General features: G+C 43.7%; 1 protein-coding gene across 1 annotated transcript; it reads left to right on the plus strand.

Moving 5' to 3' along the window:
• Positions 1-275: 275 nt before the first annotated feature.
• Positions 276-22,036, plus strand: T265_10234 (hypothetical protein; the record flags this gene model as incomplete). Its single annotated transcript, XM_009176549.1, has 7 exons — positions 276-579; positions 5,929-6,248; positions 13,132-13,248; positions 16,233-16,338; positions 17,802-18,118; positions 20,430-20,621; positions 21,750-22,036. The coding sequence occupies 7 exons, from the start codon at positions 312-314 to the stop codon at positions 21,990-21,992; spliced, it is 1,563 nt and encodes a 520-aa protein (XP_009174813.1).
• Positions 22,037-22,418: the final 382 nt, after the last annotated feature.

A 22,418-nucleotide genomic window follows, 5' to 3' on the forward strand; every position in this document is an offset into this window, starting at 1 on the left:
TCTAAAAGCGTGTCTTGCTCTTCAAACCTACGATGGGAATTGCTTTGATTCTGATCGAAATCCGTTTTACTGAGTTCACAGTGCTCGCTGGAGTGAAGAAATTTCAACCATTCTGATCTAGGTAAGTCGTCAATCTTAAAATTAGGAAGGATAGTAAATATCGACAAATGACGTGTAATATAGATGGCCCACTGCCGACATCAGGTGATTTGACTGCATCAATCGAACGGTGATCGATAATTTTGGTCAATACTCTCAGTGGGATTTTGGGACAGGCGAAGTGGAGGTAGCTTGCTGCAGCCCAGGGCAAAATGCACGCTGTTTGGCTCGTTGTGAGTCTCCTGTTATGTCAACCGTACGGTGGTGGTGGGGTTGGTTTTGATGACTTGGAGAACATGTTAGAGCGCAAGTTCTACAAACCGGATTCACGGTGGCATGCATTCGGCTTCAGATGGTTTGACCGAATGGAAAACCCAGCATATCGTTCATACAAATATGGATTCCCACCAGGAATATACGGCAGTTCAATCATTCCTATTACAATGTGGTTCCATCTGTGGTGTTTCGGGTCTGTGGAAGGTAAGGTGACAGATATTCCATGCAGAACAAGGTCACTACCTTTAGCCAGCAATACGTGAATTATTTATAAGGTTACCTGTATCTTTCTTTTTCATACATGTTCGCCTAATGCAATTTGACTTCATTGAGCAAAACTCTATTGAAAGCTCGAAGTTCAGGTGGCTCTACGATAATGCAATGTCATCAATGACATCAACATCAAGAGCGAATAATGGGGCTTCACTGCTGTGCAATTTACTTCAGTAATGAAGGGAAGGAAGAAAGAAAAGCGGAGGAAGGGGAGACCTAAGGCTGGCCTACCACAAATATCAGAGGTGCTTACACCTCCAACATTTGGTCGAACAATCTAGCAACGTGATTTTGATTTATCAGGTTTCGGATCGCATTGTGAGGGGGTTTTAACAGTGAGAACAATCCATGCTCAATAGCAGCAGTACATATGTCTTCAGTCTACGGGATTCGAATCCGTGATCCCCGGCCACTAGTCGAAGTCTGTTCGCTATTTCCTCAATAGCAGCAGTACATATGTCTTCAGTCTAGGGGATTCGAATCCGTGATCCCCGGCCACTAGTCGAAGTCTGTATCGCTCTTTCGTGAGTAACTGAGCAGTAGTCTCACTAATTTATATTCAACAGAATATGGTACCATTCGCACGGTTAACATTACCTGTTCACTGGCTGTTCGAGTTGCTTCTCAGATGGGAGACTCACGCAAATTGTGAGTTGTTTTTTGTTTCTGTTCAGATTACGTATGGTATAGTGATAACTTGATGGTATAAAATCTAGGGGTTTCGTTTTTTCGTTCCGTTTTTTCTCGTCTGTATACATAATGAGATGATGTGCAACTCGTGATTTGATTTTTAGTGGCAGTGCTGGTGTCCCCTATACTACCTAGCATCCAGACCAGTTCCAAGAAAATCTTATCCACAACAAAATGAGGCTATGCGAACAAGTATTTAAATGCCACATTACTACCTTTAACAGATACAGGTGTATAATGAAACGCCGTTAAGGCTCCCTTTTATGATTTTCTTCAGGCCCATTCATTTAAGACTTAGAATTCGGTGAACGCGTTTGTGGCAGATGAAAATGAGATCCTGAAGTCAGCTGTTCTCGGTATTGTTGGCCCAAGTGAGCTAGCCCTCAAACCTGTAAACAACTACTCCCCTTTGAGCAGTACTCCCTTGTACTGTGTCAAATGAGAGGGAGTGGAGTTTAATAAAGCTTATTACTATAAAAGCTCATCGGCGGTGAATATCCTTGGCATTGAGTAAACTAATCACATTATCGGAACGTGAATAAGTCCTTTTAAGACGTTATAATTCAGTTGTGTCCTGTGTTTGCTAGTGGAGTAATGGCTAGGTGCTCACGCGCTCGTCTCGCATCTCAGTTGTCCGGGGTTCAAGGACAAGAACATGCACTGCTAATGAGCTCGAATAAGAGCGGAACTCCAGTGCTTCCTACCTTTTGGTGTATACTCACCAGATCGATTGCACCAAGGCAGAAGGAGGACTGTTCAAGTGGGAATGATGTGAATTCTACAAATTTCGCAGCCACCTACAACTACTAAAGCCATAGTCCTCGCAGCTCTCCTTAAGCTTCGTGCTACTTGCTAAGAATTATCTCGCGAAGCTGTTTGATTCCGACTTTGAGCTGTGCTCATCACCGTTATCATAAGCAGTAACGTCTAAATTGATACTGATGCTCCACCGTCGTGAGACCACAAAGTTCAGTGAATTACCGTTGAGGTGGGAAAAGATAATCTGGCAGGAAAACCACCTGGGGCTAGTTTATCACAATCATACTGAGGTGCCTATATTCCAAAGCCCTTCGCCCCAACTGGACATATCAGTGGACTCAAGTGCTAATATCTCAAAGCAACACTCGACGGGTTTTCGATCTTGATGAGAACTCACTGGTGCGTTTTGGTCAAAATATTAGCCAAAAAAAATTGTTTATCACAACTGAAGGACAGCTGCTCTCATTGGTGAGTAGAGGTGGTATGTATTTTCAGAGGGGTACAGGATACCGGATAAGCATACAGTGCAACGAAAGTTGATTGGTCGATTGTGTTGGTGAACAATTCCCATGGTCTGCTCATTTGGATAAGGTTATGGGGAAGTCTGTACATAGCCGAGTAACAAGCATCCCGTGTAGCGATAGATTCATCACCATGCATTTGAGTATCGTGCACATGCTGCAAGGTCATCCACACACGATACACAGGAGAACAGTGAGAATTACGTGCGGCACACAATCATTTGAGCTCAAGTTGAACATAAGGGAAGATAAAGTTTAGTTGTAAGTGAAAGTGTACTATGGACCGTCCGTTGGACCCAGATTACCTGTGAACCGTCTTGAGAGCGAAGGTTAACATGTTTCCAGTACCTTTGCACTTATGGCAACGTCTCCGCGACAGGTATGCATCCTCTGATCATACTAGACCGAAAATTCATAGTGAGTGTGCTTACTGGATGATCAAATCTTTCCACCTTTATATGGACAGAAAGTCAGTGAAACTCTATTTCATCATGATGGTGCATCGATCCTACCTGCTAATTAACGAGCACGTTGTTTGAGCGACAGACTTCTACACACCTGTGTAGATGTGGTGCCAAGTAGCTGAAACAGGCCCTTCGATGCCATGAGCGCAGTAAAAGCAACCGTATAGACGTGTAGAAGAATTCGCACAAAATTCAATAAAATGTGAGGGATGTTTTCTAATCGCCAAGTTCAGTGGACAGAACAAAGGCCACCAAATCATGAAATACCGTGACATCACAAGTTGCACTACAGGTGAAGCAACTCACACATTATCTGTCCATTATCTTCAGTCCACGAACGTCGAATGCTTACACATGAACCACCTTTACCTGCTTTTCACTTTTGGGGAACCATGAAACCAAGTCAAAGCCATCTTGGGAATAAACATGTTCGTCTACTAATTTTTTTCACTAATTAGGGTTAGAAGTATTCGTTTTACGTTTTATGAGCTAGGATTCCATGCCATGACCAGTAGTCAGACTGTGGTGATCTTTTGACAGAGAAACTATACCTCAATCTAGCGCAACGGTTTGTGTATTTCAGCAACTCATACAAGCTATCCTGGAAGTTATACAACAGGCAATCAACAAGTTTCCTCTGGTTAAGGTCTGAGAGGACCTTAGGTAGAGTTTGGTGTCCTTAAAAGGAGTCTATTTCAGTCATGTAATCTCAACTACCACTGTCTCGTCGGTGGCTTCAGGTTCCCAAAATCTATGATAAGAGAAATTGCTTGGCTCATACGGTTCCTCCAAGTCTGCACCACGGAAGTGTGTTTTCCACCAAACCCGAAAGGCCACCACCCAAACCGACTCGTGATGTCAAGTTGTTCTTATTCCATTGTATTTTGTGATCATTTAAGAGATTAGTTCAGTTTTTATTTTGAGGCTCAATATTCAGATGAAGCCATGCTCAGTGAAACTGAAAAAATTTCCACCACTTAAGCGAGGTCCTCTTCAGCGACCAAAGAAGAACCCTCGTTAGAGCGGTCAAAGAAACCGAGTGAAACATCCCCCTTTAACAAGGCTGACAATGGACGTCTGAATGCGATTCAGTTTGCAATCGTTCTGAGTTGTGCTGAGGCAACTTTCTGATGGTAGGCTCAGGTCAAGCAATGATGTTGGTAAATTAAACAGAGACGCTTCTTCCTGTCCCATGTCAACTTCTATCCTCGTTTCTCCGATATCTACCTACGTAGAAATATCCAAAGATACAGTGTTTGTTTATCCCCGCGATAAGTAATCCCTGTCTTAATGAAACATGTACCGCCACCATGTTTTTCCCCGAATGACTATTGAAAACTTACAACCTGCGCGACTCGCGCACTGCTGCTTGTGTTCAACGCTTCGTAACTTGGCACGAACCATGCACGTTGTTGAAATCAAGCTTGAAAACTACAATTCTTGAAATACTGAAATGCCTTCGATGGCTTGGAGGCAGAGGCTTCAACAACACTAATGCTGGTGTGGTACGAACCCAACTTCAACATTTTGACGGCTCCTGCCAAGACCTGGACAGCCTGATAATATTACAACCCTCGTGCTTTCTTCGGGTTGTACGGCAGCTAAGCACCAAACGGACTTTACAGTGGCGCGATTATCTGAACATTTTTGTAGGCCGAAGACCGTCTTCTGTATGGCTTCCGAGTGATCACATACCACTTTAAGGTAGGCAGTTAGGTCAGCGTTCATGGATACACACGGGAAGCTGACAGGTCATTCAACCAACACAGAATATATCACAAATGCAACTGAACTAGTAGATTAGCGTGGATGAAGTCAACACCAACAACCTATCCTTGTTATTCAAGCTCATGTTGTCATACTGATCCACAATCTTCCACTGCCTGAGATCATCCAGGTTATCTCTGATGTGGCAAGGTGCGTTTGTATCTTCCTGGAATCTTGAGGTTAGAATTCGATCCAAATCGATCCAATATCATATCAGAGGACTAGCGATGTCACTGCTTCTCACCATGAGCCCCCTCGCCTGTAACGGCTACGGCAGTCAGTACATTCAATAGTTCATAGTGCCAGAGAAGTAGTTACATTAGAGTGAAGGAGAAGCTTAAAACCTGTGACTGCTTAGCACGCTGGTATTTGAGCTGACGGTTCGTTAGACTGGGGAGCACCACATTTACGGCCATTCCTAATCCTCACAAACAGCATGCACGCTAACATCTCGGCACACGAACTTGCTAGTTCTTGTTTGGTTTGAACGTCTAAATTACACCTGTCATTTGGGTTGTCATATTGATGTATGATTCAATGTATTAACCAAACTTTCAGTCTAAAAAAGACAGTTAACTATTCTACTTGAAGTGCTCTTGATAAATCACTGAGTAAGGCGCGAAGTCGCTGACTGAACGATCTGGGGTTCGAACCCGACCTATGCATCTTGATTGCTCTTACCTTGACTTGGGAAACCTGGCAGCAACTATTCTACTTGAAGTGCTCTTGATAAACCACTGAGTAAGTCGCGAAGTCGCTGACTGAATGATCTGGGGTTCGAACCCAACCTATGTATCTTGATTGTTCTGACCTTGACTTGGGAAACCTGGCAGTATTTCAGCCCTCGTGCTCCCTTAGGATGGTGCGGCTTCTGGGCATTAGAAGAGTGCTCGTTACATCTGAATGATCATTATCAGTATCACTGATCTACTTGAAAAAACTATCAGCGGTTTCTTAAAAGACTATACTGCGACCAAAATTTCTTCATTGAAATTGAAGTGTACTCTTCAGAATTCAGGTATTTTCATTGGGTGAACTTGTACTTCAGTTTATTCCGTTTTGTTTTCTGTTATAAACAGATATGTATCTACAATCTCACAATGTCCGTCTAGTTACTCTGGACTATAACGCGATGATTCAGAGTTGCAACGAACCTGAACTGCCACGCTGTTCCTGGCATCTTTTCGTTGCGCTCTATCAGCCAAATGGCTATAGAGAGGAGTTGCTGGATATTCTTATCAAAGATCACAGACAATATGTCGAGAAGGACTGTTATCCAGTACCGATTACACAAGGTTCCTGTTATCCGTTCACTTCGATCGATCAGATGAGCCTGATCTACATTTATCACGTGTGTCACATGTTCAAACCAGAGAATGCGGAGGGTTTACATTTAGAGGTGAGTCAATAGCAAAGTCGTCATTTCAATTGTTGCTGAGCAGTGACAAAATCCAACGATTTTTACCCAACCTTTCCTGAACGGCTGTCTAACAGTTCGAACCTGAAATCGTGTTCTTCCGGATAGTTGTCTACCCGTTAGTGCCGAGGTACCTGTCTTTGCTACAAAGGAGCCAAAGGAGCCGTTAGTGCCGAGGTACCTGTCTTTGCTAGTGAACCACAAAGGAACGCGTAAAACGTAGCTGCCAGATTGACTTAGGGGATGTAGCCTGAAAATATGGTAAAAGATCAACCAAGTTGAATCACCCAGGTATCCTGTTCACATCAGTTGAAGCACTAGTGGATCGTACCCACATTAGTGTACGTACAGCAGTTCCAACGGAACGGTGAGTCGCAATTGTGTCTTCTGCACATCCGTGTTGATCACAAAATTAAATAGTTCGTTAATTATGACGATAGTGACCTCCGGGAGTTCTGGTATGATATCATCCATAAATTATCTGTGAGTGAATACCAACAGCTTCAGCATCAAACAAGCCTGGCTGTCTGGAAGTTTCATAAGATGAGGAGCGTGCACACAGTCTACGGTCACATAGACCTCGGCCGCCTGGGTTGCATGCTATCTTGCTCAATTCGCTGATCCTGAGAGCTGATCTAAAGTTGTCACCCCATGGTCCTAGTCTGATGACCAGTGGTTTCACTTGCGTTTTTAGTAGCATTTGAGTTTCAGTGTAGATTGGCCCTTTAGAATACAACCTAGTCTTGTTCAAGAATGACCTTTCCTTCCATGATGTTTGGTCTCCAGTCCTCAAATCTCATTTACACTTGTTCAGTATGGTATATATTGGTATACACCACCTATGTACCGCACATGAATCCAAACTATTTTGTTGTCCATCTCTGGGATGGAAGGCTCACAGTGGCACATCACTACATGACTATGAGTCATGATTTCATCACAAACCCCACATTGCCGCAAAGTTCGGTCGCGATAACATGGTCAAAAGCACCTTACTGTACGAACTGTTTGTTCCATTCACCGCGCCAAAACAGGTGACAAGGACAGCGAAGCAAGTTAATTTACCATCATGTCTTGGGAACGGCTTTGGTGAATTCCATTACAAAGTTTTCTACCATCCAGCGAATAAGTTTGGAATCCGATCTGTAGTGATGGTCTTGTTTGCTTGGTGAACTTTGTACCTGTGTAGTGTGAGGACGGAAGAGTTTATCCATCACTACTCGATGAAGTGCTGCCGAACCCCACTAACGAGCCCGCAATGTGCTGCTCGCCGTACAGGGTGGGGTCCACGTGACCCTCTCTGTGCTTGGCTGTGTGATATGGCGGGTGACCGATGTACGTGGCGTTCATGCCACCAGTTTCTATCTAGATTGTCCGGCTGAGTGTAGGAAGTGTGAATTGCTCGGATGTTCGTTGTAAGCTAGCCCTACGTTCCCCTTCCCACCCCATTTCTTTCTCGTTTCCATTACAAGGATTTATTCAAATAAATTGACATGGCAGTATGGCAGTGGAGCACCAGTGTTATCTTATATTGTTGCTGCCAGTGATGAAGATGATGGTGGTGAAAAAATAGTCCTTGAAATATTAATTAATGCTTCAACAGCATTTCTTTGAAGCCAAAAGGCATTTTCCTTGACCTGAGACGCACTCATTTATGTTGATGTTGGATGTAACAGTAATTTTCAAAAATGATTGTTGGCTTCAATGTGCTTTGAAAGCTGTTGAAACCGTGTTATTAAGAAACGGGCTGGTATCCCTTTAAGTTAGGGAGAATGAAGTGATTCGGGCAGCTTGATACTAAGTGTGGGGGTGCCCACAGAAAAAGTGGTGCTTCATGCGACCTGTTAGCAGAAGGGGAAACTCAGCCGATGCCCACAGTTACAACAAGTGTTACTGGAGGGCTGTCGGAACTTTGAGATACTAGGAAACGAATGAGTCGTAGTGAAATATTGAACCGACATTAAACCTCTGAGATACGGTGGCACTTTAACTAACTAGCAGCCGTCTACAGTCCTGCCATGTGAGAACGCATTATTAGGCCAGTACAGCGCATTCCTTCGTTTCAGACTGATTGACTGGTGAGCGACTTGGTACAACATTTATTAAATCCGAACGACCTTTGAATAATCGTCTCTAGCTCCACTGCTGTCAGATATCACCGACCTTAGCAACTCCCTCCGAGTTGCGGTTCCCGAAACAGAAATTAGAGTCACGTGTAGGTTTGGCGATTCCGAATATCAAAAGGAAGAATCGAGTCGGAAGTCTGCGGTACTAACGTAAGCCAAACCTCAATTGGCCACGAGTGTGGAATCGACGTGTGCGCAAGTCTGTCACCGACCGGCATAGCGCAGCGCCCGCGAGCCGAAAACCGGCGAACCGAATGTTGACTCGGTAATGTGGACTGCGATCTTTACTGAGTTGATCGGTCTCGTGATTCTGATTGAGGTTGAGGTTACTCGGAAATCAAGACAGGGCAGGTCAGAGCAGGCGCAGCTAATGGGGCACGAGCACGCATGGTTAAGTAGGTTAGTGACACACGCACAGCATGCCAACATACCATCGTCGGACGGAGCAAGGTGAATGGAGCAAAACATGTGGTCGAAAATACTCGGTCGGAGTAAGCAAATGAATAGGTAATCGACGTGTGCGCAAGTCTGTCACTGACCGGCATAGCGCAGCGCCAGCGAGCCGAAAACCGGCGAACAGAATGTTGACTCGGTAATGTGGACTGCGATCTTTACTGAGTTGATCAGTCTCGTGATTCTGATTGAGGTTGAGATTACTCGGAAATCAAGATAGGGCAGGTCAGAGCAGGCGCAGCTAATGGGGCACGAGCACGCGTGGTTAAGTAGGTCAGTGACACACACACTGCATGCCAACATACCATTGTCGGACGGAATAAGGTGAATGGAGCAAAACATGTGATCGAAAATACTCGGTCGGAGTAAGCAAATTAGTAGAGGAATACTACGGTGCCAAGTTGGATTCAACACTTCAAGAGGTTTGCCGCCAATGTGAAATTCTCCTGCAACACGCGTCTGTGAGGTGGACCCAGATGGCCTGGGGCGGACCTTACGTTTTAGGACGGCCGGCAGTGTTCTCAGGAAGAATATTCGGCAGGTGTGTTTACTGGGCGGAATAGAACAGGCGTGTACTTTATTCTGAGAGCACTGAGCTCGGATCGTTTTTGTTGGGGTTGACGGAGCGCTTCAGAAGGAAGCTGGGCTCGGGTAGAGCACGGCAATCGCGCCAACCACGGATTCAACATGAAGAATCGTACAGGTGATGTATCAGTCTTTGCTCAATTATTGTAAATTCTTCACGTGTCACCACTCCTGTTTGTGGTTCCCATTCTAATTATGTGTTCAGCGGTTACACAAACCGGTATTTGTTTGTTTGACTCACTTTGCTCATTTGACCTTGAGGCCACTACACCTTTTATGGCCATCTGCGTGTACCCGTGACCACCTCAAGCGCTGTTTCACCCACTGCCCCTCTCTGTGCTTGGCTGAGTGATATGGCGGGTGACCGATGTACGTGGCGTTCATGCCACCAGTTTCTATCTAGATTGTCCGGCTGAGTGTAGGAAGTGTGAATTGCTCGGATGTTCGTTGTAAGCTAGCCCTACGTTCCCCTTCCCACCCCATTTCTTTCTCGTTTCCATTACAAGGATTTATTCAAATAAATTGACATGGCAGTATGGCAGTGGAGCACCAGTGTTATCTTATATTGTTGCTGCCAGTGATGAAGATGATGGTGGTGAAAAAATAGTCCTTGAAATATTAATTAATGCTTCAACAGCATTTCTTTGAAGCCAAAAGGCATTTTCCTTGACCTGAGACGCACTCATTTATGTTGATGTTGGATGTAACAGTAATTTTCAAAAATGATTGTTGGCTTCAATGTGCTTTGAAAGCTGTTGAAACCGTGTTATTAAGAAACGGGCTGGTATCCCTTTAAGTTAGGGAGAATGAAGTGATTCGGGCAGCTTGATACTAAGTGTGGGGGTGCCCACAGAAAAAGTGGTGCTTCATGCGACCTGTTAGCAGAAGGGGAAACTCAGCCGATGCCCACAGTTACAACAAGTGTTACTGGAGGGCTGTCGGAACTTTGAGATACTAGGAAACGAATGAGTCGTAGTGAAATATTGAGCCGACATTTAACCTCTGAGATACGGTGGCACTTTAACTAACTAGCAGCCGTCTACAGTCCTGCCATGTGAGAACGCATTATTAGGCCAGTACAGCGCATTCCTTCGTTTCAGACTGATTGACTGGTGAGCGACTTGGTACAACATTTATTAAATCCGAACGACCTTTGAATAATCGTCTCTAGCTCCACTGCTGTCAGATATCACCGACCTTAGCAACTCCCTCCGAGTTGCGGTTCCCGAAACAGAAATTAGAGTCACGTGTAGGTTTGGCGATTCCGAATATCAAAAGGAAGAATCGAGTCGGAAGTCTGCGGTACTAACGTAAGCCAAACCTCAATTGGCCACGGGTGTGTAATCGACGTGTGCGCAAGTCTGTCACTGACCGGCATAGCGCAGCGCCCGCGAGCCGAAAACCGGCGAACGGAATGTTGACTCGGTAATGTGGACTGCGATCTTTACTGAGTTGATCAGTCTCGTGATTCTGATTGAGGTTGAGATTACTCGGAAATCAAGACAGGGCAGGTCAGAGCAGGCGCAGCTAATGGGGCACGAGCACGCGTGGTTAAGTAGGTCAGTGACACACACACTGCATGCCAACATACCATTGTCGGACGGAATAAGGTGAATGGAGCAAAACATGTGATCGAAAATACTCGGTCGGAGTAAGCAAATTAGTAGAGGAATACTACGGTGCCAAGTTGGATTCAACACTTCAAGAGGTTTGCCGCCAATGTGAAATTCTCCTGCAACACGCGTCTGTGAGGTGGACCCAGATGGCCTGGGGCGGACCTTACGTTTTAGGACGGCCGGCAGTGTTGGAAGGAAGAATATTCGGCAGGTATGTTTACTGGACGGAATAGAACAGGCGTGTACTTTATTCTGAGAGCACTGAGCTCGGATCGTGTTGGGGTTGGACCTTACGTTTTAGGACGGCCGGCAGTGTTCTCAGGAAGAATATTCGGCAGGTATGTTTACTGGACGGAATAGAATAGATTTGTACTTTATTCTGAGAGCACTGAGCTCGGATCGTTTTTGTTGGGGTTGACGGAGCGCTTCAGAAGGAAGCTGGGCTCGGGTAGAGCACGGCAATCGCGCCAACCACGGATTCAACATGAAGAATCGTACAGGTGATGTATCAGTCTTTGCTCAATTATTGTAAATTCTTCACGTGTCACCACTCCTGTTTGTGGTTCCCATTCTAATTATGTGTTCAGCGGTTACACAAACCGGTATTTGTTTGTTTGACTCACTTTGCTCATTTGACCTTGAGGCCACCACATCTTTTATGGCCATCTGCGTGTACCCGTGACCACCTCAAGCGCTGTTTCACCCACATTGTTTGTAACGTTGTAATCCAACTGGACCATTTGCTGTCGACGAGTGTGTACCATTGATGTCAGTTTTGTACATTAATAGTATCGCATAGAAACAAAACCCCATATCTGTTTTGCCTAAGTGTAGGTTCTGTTAGTACGCGTTACTCTGAGAAACCTTTCAAACCGATTATCTTTGTTCTACTTGAGTCAGGTGGACATAGAATTGAGCTTTGAGACCGTTTAAAATAGCGCTTAGGCGGTGTAAGTGAGAAACTCTAGTGCGAGCAAGGCTTTCCACGACTATATACGCCTTACCATTCATATGAGTTTGATAGGATCCAGTAGTCTCTGTTTCTATTGCATAAATCCATCGTAGGTTCAAACCATGCTACATTGAGAGGATAGACCACATCAAGCAGGCAACTACATCATTTTGTTTACGTTGGATCAAGTAGAATAGAAACTGCCTCTTCTTTTAGGATTTTCTTGCCGCAGATATATTGCTGACTAATACTTTATTTCAGATCTAGGTGGAGAGGCATACTGGGGTTTTAAGCTCTTGTTCAAAATGGACCATTTTTTGAAACGCTCGAAATTGTGGCGGCAAAACCGACTTCAGTGTACATGGTCTGCTAGCTGGAGTCCATTTACTGCTAAAAACCCTTGGGAAGCGACCACAACAATGAGAAACGTAGAGATCACACACAACAAACATGCCATTTTAGTCGTTACTTTAGAACTGAGGTCACAATAAGAAAGGAACTTTTTGCTAGAGGAAGCTACTCACAAGGTTGCTGAAAACTCTTCTGTAGCCACGACCGGTTTTCGTCCGTCTTGGGGCTCATCAGGTAGGCGCAGTCCCCGAGTTTTCGTCAACCTTATGTTCTGCTTGAACCCGAATTGGGCTGTTTTCCAGAAATACACTAATTTGCAAATCAATTTGGTTTCCACGAGTGACTCAACTTGATCTCTTGCTTATGATATTTTACAACTGAATGTGCTGCACACAGGCCGCCTCATGTTTCAGTTGGCACGATATTCGAGATATCGCAGTATATTTTCATGACGGAAGCTACTCACAAGGTTGCTGAAAACTCTTCGACAGCCCACGACCTTTCGTATCAATGGGGTAAAAATTTATCAGGTTAAGAATAAAGGTCCCATCTATTTGTGTGCACAAACTTATTGTACTGTAGCTCGTTTTCATCCAGGAGTTGACTTCATTCTAACCTGGTTTGTAACCCGACTAAATTATTGGCGTGAAGAACGTTTCAGAAAGTATGAATTACTTTAAATTATTGTTCTTCAGTTGAACGTTTGGCAGGGCATAGTGTGCATTAAAATGAATATCCTTCCTATGTAAAAGCTTGATAGATTTATGTTTCTTGCATTAAAGATTCTCTGTCCAAATCCATGTGGTCGGCGTCCGTGTAGATCAATCGACGCAGCCATTCCTGGGTCCTGTGAAAGCTATGGATTTCATATGAACGATTTCACCTGCAAATGTGAGCAGGTAGGTTGTCCTCTATGTCGGTTTAGTAGGGGATCTTAGTTTATTGACTAACCTCTTTGAGATATGTTCACGCTCTGCTGTCGTAGTAAAATAAGCGATAAAAGACAATAAAGTGTGTCAAATCGATGAGGAAAGCTTTTATTTGTTAACCCAATCCTTCTGGTTACCCGATGGTATAAATTTCATCTACTCATTTCAGTCATGTTAGCATTGATTTCATCTTTACGTATGTGTTCGAATTAGAACGAATTAGCATTTTTGCGGAATTTCTCCATTAAATACACAAGATGGTCCAAAAGGATTCTAAACATGATTACATACAAAGTTAAGCTGTCCCAGAATGTTCCTAAATGTCTCGCTGTGGAATAAAACTTGAGGTATTGATCACCTCCTTGGGACTGTAAACTTCAGGCTTCTGTCGGAATACTCCGGTCACCTTGAGAATTTCGTCTTGATAAAAGCGTTACTAGGTTTCTATATGGAAAAGTTCGAGACCCAAAACACAACTTTGACCCTAAGCTTATGAGTCTTCCGGGGTTAGACCTCAGCGGGATTCAGGAAAAAAACGAATTATACTTGAAAAGTTCACTTCACTTCGAAAATAAGCAAAAATGGATTGAATGTGTGGGTGGCCGTCTTTGAATCCAGCAACCTCTGGTGAAATTTAGGAAGGAAAAGGGTAGAAAATGCTGCAGGCAAAGTCGATACATGAACCCACTAAGCAACAGGGAAAGTCATTTTTATTGGGAAATTGTACGAATTTTACTGTGGGTGTCTTGTTAGCGGCGATCTGTTGAGGGGTAATATGCTTTATTTGATATTCGAAGTAATGCGTGGCTTGCTAGGATTTTATTTTTTGTTGAAAGTCTGTGCGACCAGGGATGGGTATGTGTGCGCAATTTGAGATCTAAATCTCATGAGTGGACTCACTGAGGACATCAAGACAGAACGTCCGAACCAAACATATTATCCAGTTTTGCATAACAGAACTAACACTCGCATGATTTCAAAGATCGTACATCTCAGTTTCTGTGTACCCCTATTTAGAGAACCTGGTTATTTTTGAGAAAACTGCTTCTGCAACACTTGAATGCCCGTCTGAGCAAATAACTGGCTGCTCCCAAAACGCAGGTTGCAGAACAAAATGTAGCTACATTCAAAATATAGTAGGGGTCTGAACCAGGTGAGAACAGCCGGTTGTGGTCAGGTCATGGTTCCACATTTCTAACAGGTATTTTCCTCGATACCACTCAAAAGTTGAGATATTCTCACTCTGACAGCAACAAATTTGGTTAAAACTTGATCCGGCAATCTAGACCATGTCGCAGGAAAGTGACGCATGCTTAGACCTCATTGTTATGTCGGTCGGATCCAGTGAATAGTTTGTTCTGGCAGACCCGCTGAGGTCAAACAATGACTTGGCAACAAAGTGTAAAAATCACTACCAGCAAACTCATCTGCACTGGTCATTGCCATCATTCTGGGTGAGGACACAAAGACGGGACGCAGCAATTCCCTCATCTATTGGTGAAACTAAAAAAACCCGCTCAGGGCCACAATGCAACTAACCTTTAGATGCTGTCTTTTACACAGCCGTTGTGCCTTAGTCGAAAGCTGAAAGTCTATTCAGTAGTTGGACCTAAATTCTCGTCACAATATCGAATTTATCGAATTTTATGATTCCCACCCTACGAAAGATCTGATGAAGCTTATTTCCATCTGCTGCACAATTATGTGCGCTACAACAAAGCAGTATGATAAAGACAACGGATCGGTTTTTGAAAGTCGGTGGAAATTTGGGCACCATCACTCTGGAATAAACTCTCCACTGTTCTGAATTAGAGAGATAGTCGGTTCATGCAACGTCTGTGACAACACTGGCATATTCTCATTGCCCTGTCCCTTGACCATTTTCCTACCCAGGGATACGAGTGGGAAAACAGCACGATGTTGTGCTCAATCGATGACAATTGTGGAAAAATATGTCACGAAAATAATACGATGGGCTGCATTGTGAATCGTACATCGGGTGAGTGGTCATATGGTAGATGTGTATCGTATTATGTAGTGTTCCATCTAGGTCACTTATTCAGGCCAACTACAATTTCAGCTGTTCTGAGTTTTACTAAATATTCAGTTTTCAAACCAATCGGAAAGGCGTAATCTGTGCAATACTGATACGGACGGATGATCTCCCCAATTCATGATGAGGCAATTGAGATAAGCTGGATTTCACGCTTTCACACTAAGACCAGGCCCTCTTCAAAAAATGAGCAAAAGTTGAACTACTCGTGAGTAGCTGATCATTAGGGTAAAGTTTTTTAATCGACGTTGTCGTCAAGCAGGCACCTGACATATATGGTTACTCAGCTTCAAGAATATACCGTCNGGATCCAGTGAATAGTTTGTTCTGGCAGACCCGCTGAGGTCAAACAATGACTTGGCAACGAAGTGTAAAAATCACTACCAGCAAACTCATCTGCACTGGTCATTGCCATCATTCTGGGTGAGGACACAAAGACGGGACGCAGCAATTCCCTCATCTATTGGTGAAACTAAAAAAACCCGCTCATTCCCTCATCTATTGGTGAAACTAAAAAAGACCTGTTTAGGGCCACAATGCAACTAACCTTTAGATGCTGTCTTTTACACAGCCGTTGTGCCTTAGTCGAAAGCTGAAAGTCTATTCAGTAGTTGGACCTAAATTCTCGTCACAATATCGAATTTATCGAATTTTATGATTCCCACCCTACGAAAGATCTGATGAAGCTTATTTCCATCTGCTGCACAATTATGTGCGCTACAACAAAGCAGTATGATAAAGACAACGGATCGGTTTTTGAAAGTCGGTGGAAATTTGGGCACCATCACTCTGGAATAAACTCTCCACTGTTCTGAATTAGAGAGATAGTCGGTTCATGCAACGTCTGTGACAACACTGGCATATTCTCATTGCCCTGTCCCTTGACCATTTTCCTACCCAGGGATACGAGTGGGAAAACAGCACGATGTTGTGCTCAATCGATGACAATTGTGGAAAAATATGTCACGAAAATAACACGATGGGCTGCATTGTGAATCGTACATCGGGTGAGTGGTCATATGGTAGATGTGTATCGTATTATGTAGTGTTCCATCTAGGTCACTTATTCAGGCCAACTACAATTTCAGCTGTTCTGAGTTTTACTAAATATTCAGTTTTCAAACCAATCGGAAAGGCGTAATCTGTGCAATACTGATACGGACGGATGATCTCCCCAATTCATGATGAGGCAATTGAGATAAGCTGGATTTCACGCTTTCACACTAAGACCAGGCCCTCTTCAAAAAATGAGCAAAAGTTGAACTACTCGTGAGTAGCTGATCATTAGGGTAAAGTTTTTTAATCGACGTTGTCGTCAAGCAGGCACCTGACATATATGGTTACTCAGCTTCAAGAATATACCGTCTCTGTGCGCATATCTCTGTTTAGGGGTCTTACTAACAGACAAGTGCGGTGAATTCACACACAAAAATCAGAAATACATCTGAACTCTTCTGAACAAGAAAGTGCATCCTGGAATGGAATAGAAATAGGAAATCTTCACAAGTTCACCTTGATTTCCGTTACATCGCGGCTCCCTGCTGTTCTTTCTACACAGATAATTTTGTCCTCTCTGCGGCAACTTGCTGAAAGGACATTCTGAAACTGACCGGAACCCTTAGAAAACAAGAGGTCGAATATTTGTTTATGTTCTATTGAGTCCAGGGAAGTTCCCTTTCCGTAGTAGCCTCAGGTAGTGGTGGTTAGAATAGCGCCCCAAGGTTGTTTGTTCAAATGTGTGCAGAATAGTTCATTTTACTTCAAGATTACTACTTTAAACTATCTACGCAAAGTACAGTGGTCCTACAAAAAAGTAAACCTAATTATGAGAATTCTGCACCTCTATATATATGTAAACTCTTCTAGAAGTGTTTTTAAAGAACAATTTTTCAGTCGTTCCTGGATTCCTAATAGTTGCCTTCTGGAGAAAGAGCACACTCCAAATTAGTTCACTGGCACTGGTTAGCTTTCACGTAACTGATTTGTTGGTCAGTAACCATTTTCTCTCGATTCTTTTTGTGTGAACAACGAAAATTACAATATTTCGAACTGGGTCATTTCGAGCTCTCAAATAGGAGGAAACTCGTAACCCCACCGTAAAATTCAAGCAATCTATCCCTACTATAAAGCTGGAGCTTTCGCAGCGCTTAAGAACTAACTGGCCTGAAGGTCCGAGGTTCGAATCCAACCCCGGCGCCTCGACTGCTTCCAACTAGGCTTGGGCAGCCTGATAGTAGCTTAGCCCCCATGCGTCCTCAGGACGGCAAAGCAGCTATGCGCCGAAAGGGTTTTACTGGTAGGCGATTATTATTGTCAGTTATGCCTGTACATTATATCATGAAATGAGCTGTGGACTGTCATCTTTGTCCGCTAGGAAGATGTTGCAGTCTCTTCTTCTAACTGATTGATTTCCACCCCGTGCCTTACATATCCGACTAATACATATTTTTTCGTCTTCTCTTTTTCTAAGCCACTGCAATATGCCGCTGCAAAGACGGGTTTATGGGCTTCGACTGTAGCCAGAAGTACGATGCCTGCGTGCTGGGTAAAGCCCCCGATGCCAGAGGCCTGAACGTTGGTCCCGTGGTTCCATCTGGTTACGAAGCTTGTGGGGCTACATTAGACGCAAGGAATCTGTGTTTTTCAATCCCCAACACTACAACCTACACGTGCGTATGCAGTCCGGCCTATGTACGAGATGTTGCACTACCCTACGATAACTGTCTGAAGCCACTGGATAGTTGTGATAAGCGAATTTGTGTACATGGACAGTGCGTCACATCACCCGTAGGTCAAGTTGTTGTGCGTACGTTGACAGTTTTGCATTCTTTCCATTACTCTGGATGTATTGTAAAACCGAGGTCTAATTAACTCGAATTTGCCTCCGAAACTACTCACAATTTTATCATGTCCATGCAAACACTTTTTTATGCTGGATTGTTGGGGGCAGACTGAAAATTAACTCCGAGAACTGTTCAGCTGCAGTGCCAGTGTAGCGGGAACCTCACCAAATGGACAGGCTCGCTGTTCTGCATAAGATATGAAGGTAGTTAAATAGTGAACCATTCAGCATCCTCGTAAGAGACAGAAAAATCAGTATTGGCATTAGCGTTTCATGACCGTACGGACAAAAAGTCTACATAAAGAATTTAAGGCCTTAAATTCAAAAGAAGGGAAAAGGTTGGATGAGGACGAGACCTGTTGCTAGCTAGTCGCAAACATTCTGAGATGCCAATTTCCCTCGCTAATTCATTTGTACTTTGGTCCAAAGCTCCCATTTAATTCCAATGAAACTAGAACTTTGAACTAATGTCAGGTTGGTGCAGCATCAATGGAAATACCTGGACTTGATTCGAACCAATGACGTCTTGACCATAATGATGTAATGAGTGCATTACACTCAGAAAATGCAGTTTGATGGATCATTTTATGTGGCCTATGCTTAAGCAGATCACGGATAGTTTAACAGGTATTGGAAGACAACGTTGGTTATAGGTCTGATTCGAATGGTTCTGAATCAAGTTGGGCTGATGTTCCTGAGTTCGTTTACTGAAACTCCGTTTGAAGCTCCTCCACAAACATTCATTAGCTACTAACACAGAACACTCATCGCAGATCAAATAAAAGTTACCCTTTTCATAAGATACAGCCTCTAGGACCATTATTTTTCCTTTCAGTGAATGCTTTTACTTCAGGTAGGAGGTCATTTGTGTAAGACAGAAGAAACAAAACTCCTAGGCTTCCAAGAACTTCTGAATCTTATGTGTTTCTCTTCAGACCATCAGTGCCTAATATTCTCAAACCAGAATTGATACTGACTGAAGTGGGAAACAACCAACGGTAAACCCACAAATGTCTGACTAAGCTCATTTATATTCCCGTTAAATGGTGCAATAGGCGTCCGAATACACATTCTGTCGTGACACGGCTTTTTGTCCAAACAGATTTTTCGTCCAGAGGATGTCATTGTCATGGAGAGTAATATCAACGTTGGCAATGAAAGTACAGAAAACAACAGAGATTGTTCTGGACAGTGCTGAGGTGGGAAAAATAGAGGGCGCAGGGAAAAGGTTCAGGTGATAGTCACACAACTCAACGCCCAGTTAGACAATCTGGTTGAAATCTGAAAGCACGGGCAACTGTTGATAAGCAAGCAATAGGAGAGGGGTTCTTAGGCACTCATTCTGTAGTGGCTTTGGAAAGATAAAAGCGCACGCTTTGGGTTCAAGTCAAGCTTTTCATTCCTTTGGCCTTCGTGTTATCCTTGCCATCCTGCTGCGACCGACAAGTTTCTGAGCAGAAAGACACTAGCTAAAGAGAATATTCACTGGTTTAGTGAGGACGTCGGCACACTTCTGCAGGAAGGCTAGACTTCTCAAGCCAGTGTTATGTGGGCCTTCATCCATTATTTCAAAGCTGTCTGAAAATTTTGAGGAATCAAATTGTGTAATGGAACTTATTTCCATGGGAAGACACAGCGAAATATGTCAAATGTTCACAGTGAAATTGAGGCTTCCGATCATCAGCTAGTGAAATTATCTACCCCAGTCATTGGTCATCAAAGACTTCGTTTCCGGGCTCCAGAAAAGCCTTACTCTATAAAACAGCCATGCGTATTTATAGGACATATCTTAAAATGGAGAATGGTGATGTGAGGACCGAGTTGCCGGTATGAAAACATTACTCATTGGAAGTTGAATCGTTCAGGGTGGGTTGAAATATTACGGGGAACAGACTTGCCCCCTTAAGGTAGATGACAGATATAAGGTGTGGATAACCCAAGCACTGGAGAGGACTATAGTTTTATGAGCTTATCTTATGAAGACCAAGTGCTGTCTTATTGATTCCTTATTTTCTCTATTTCTGAAACCATTATCGTATTCTGTCTAGTTAAAGCTAAGTAGGGCTACTTCCTTTGACGACGGGTCTTTGCTTATCGTTCGAATCCGTCTGTTCAGGGAGCGACGGACCCTCAAGCAGCCAGTACATTATACCGTTTTCACTGATGCTTTACAAAAACCAAGTGCCAAAACCTTCACTATATTCCGTTCAAATCTGGATAAACTCTATTCTATTCCTAACCCCTGTATACCGGAAGGACCTCCTGAAAAGCGCATGCGACTGCGATGAAGGATATACGGGCAGTCTGTGTGATCAAACCACCGGAACTTGGTCACACTGGTCGGAATGGAGCAATTGTGAGCCCGTCTGTGGACCAGTACGACATCGCCGGCGGTTGCGAATGTGTATGTCGGAAAATGAGGGAGACTGTATCGGACCTGTAGAAGAGGTATGTTCAAGTAGTATTTTACATTTCAATTATCTTTGATCATGATTGTTAGTACTAATTAGAATGTTACATTTTGTTTTCATCCTACGCCTCTCATTGGGTCTGAGGTTGTCCCATACTGTGAATGGAAGTACAGTTTCCCACCGTCTTGTTAGATGTTTAACTCTGGTAATGATAATTTCAGGCACATTTAAACAAAAAATACAAGCGACGTGTAGCAAGCCTACAGACGAACCAGTAGTTCTTTTCTTCTCCGTCAATGTGTCAGTCATGACTTTTCAGTACGACACGAATGACCTCAGTATCCACATTGCATCCGCGTAGTCCAAATGCAGTGTGTAGATGCAGTGACGAAAACTTATTCTCTGTGAATTTACTCACGGCGAATTACATGCGACTACAGACAAGGGTTGCCGGTCGCAGACGCAGTCCTCATGATAACACCCTTCCCATCTTTCGGAATAGCCACACCGTGATGATTTTCCTAAGACATCAAGCCGTTTCTAATGGCGCATTTGTCTGAGTCAGTCCCCTTCACTTTATAGTGACACGGTGGTTTTTCGAAAGAAATGTAAGGAAGGTCACCGCAGTGAATGTGCTCCAGAAGCGACCGTTCTTCAGAGAATGTTTCGACAAACTTTTATCACCGGAACAAGAGGGAAATGTTTTACTGTGAGTTTTCAATACCTCGGAATATTGAAGAAGTCGAAATCCGGCGGGTGTGCGCCTCTGCTTTGAACGATCACCGGCGCGATCTCTGTGAACAAGGACGCTTATTGAAGAAGTCGAAATCCGGCGGGTGTGAGCCTCTGCTTTGAACGATCACTGGCGCGATCTCTGTGAAAAAGGACGCTATAGAGTTCCACATGACCCTTATTGGCATTCCTAGGACAATATAGATATCACACAAACTAATATGGCGATTCCGGTAGAGTCAAGTTTATGCTCTTGGTACGGTTGCTACTACTACTGCTTTGACCATTACTTTCGTGGTTCTCACCTCACCGAATCATCAACCAAACATACGAAGTGATGCATTCAATGTATACCATTGGTTGCATTTGTATTCTAGCTTTAAGGATCGCTGTTCCACTAACCTTTGTCATTTAAACCTTAAATCTTTTTCAGGTTCGACAATGTGTGGAGAATAGTGGATGCTTTCAAGATGTCCCTGTGGAGGAAGAGACATGGCTGGACTTTGTAGACTGGACAAACTATGTCATGATGATCACTCTGGGATACATCGGTTCTTGGGCAATTTTACTGAGTCTTATTGGACTCTGTCGACGCGTCCGCCCGAAGCAACAACAAAAGGATAAGGGTGAAAAGGTACAGCCTGGTGGTACTGCCTCGGCTGGGTTTCTCCAATGACCTCGTGAAGTCGACTAAAACTCTGGTTGCTTTGTTATCAGGACCTATTCGTACTGTTTTGTGTGTTTATACGCAGTTTAATATACACACTGACTCAACTCACGTGAACTTTGTAACTAAATTTTCGTAAGAACAAGCTTAATGTAATGGACCAACCGGTTGTGTGTGAACCAGGGGTAACGCCCCAGGATAACTCAGCGATCTGCCTGGGAACTGGATCCACAAATGAACCATGCTTGACTAGAAGCGTTCGACTTTTCGCTTTCGCTGAGTGTTGATTCATCTCTGAAGGTCAGTCTTTCACCACGATATCTGTCTAGGTGTTGATGGCTGGATATGTATGGACACCATTGAAAAACGATACGAGATAGGCTGTCCTGCAGGAAGCCGTTAGTTAACTTTGTGTAAGGATTCTCTAGAATGATG

This window comes from Opisthorchis viverrini, assembly GCF_000715545.1.
Source record: "Opisthorchis viverrini unplaced genomic scaffold opera_v5_344, whole genome shotgun sequence".
NCBI lineage: Eukaryota > Metazoa > Platyhelminthes > Trematoda > Opisthorchiida > Opisthorchiidae > Opisthorchis > Opisthorchis viverrini.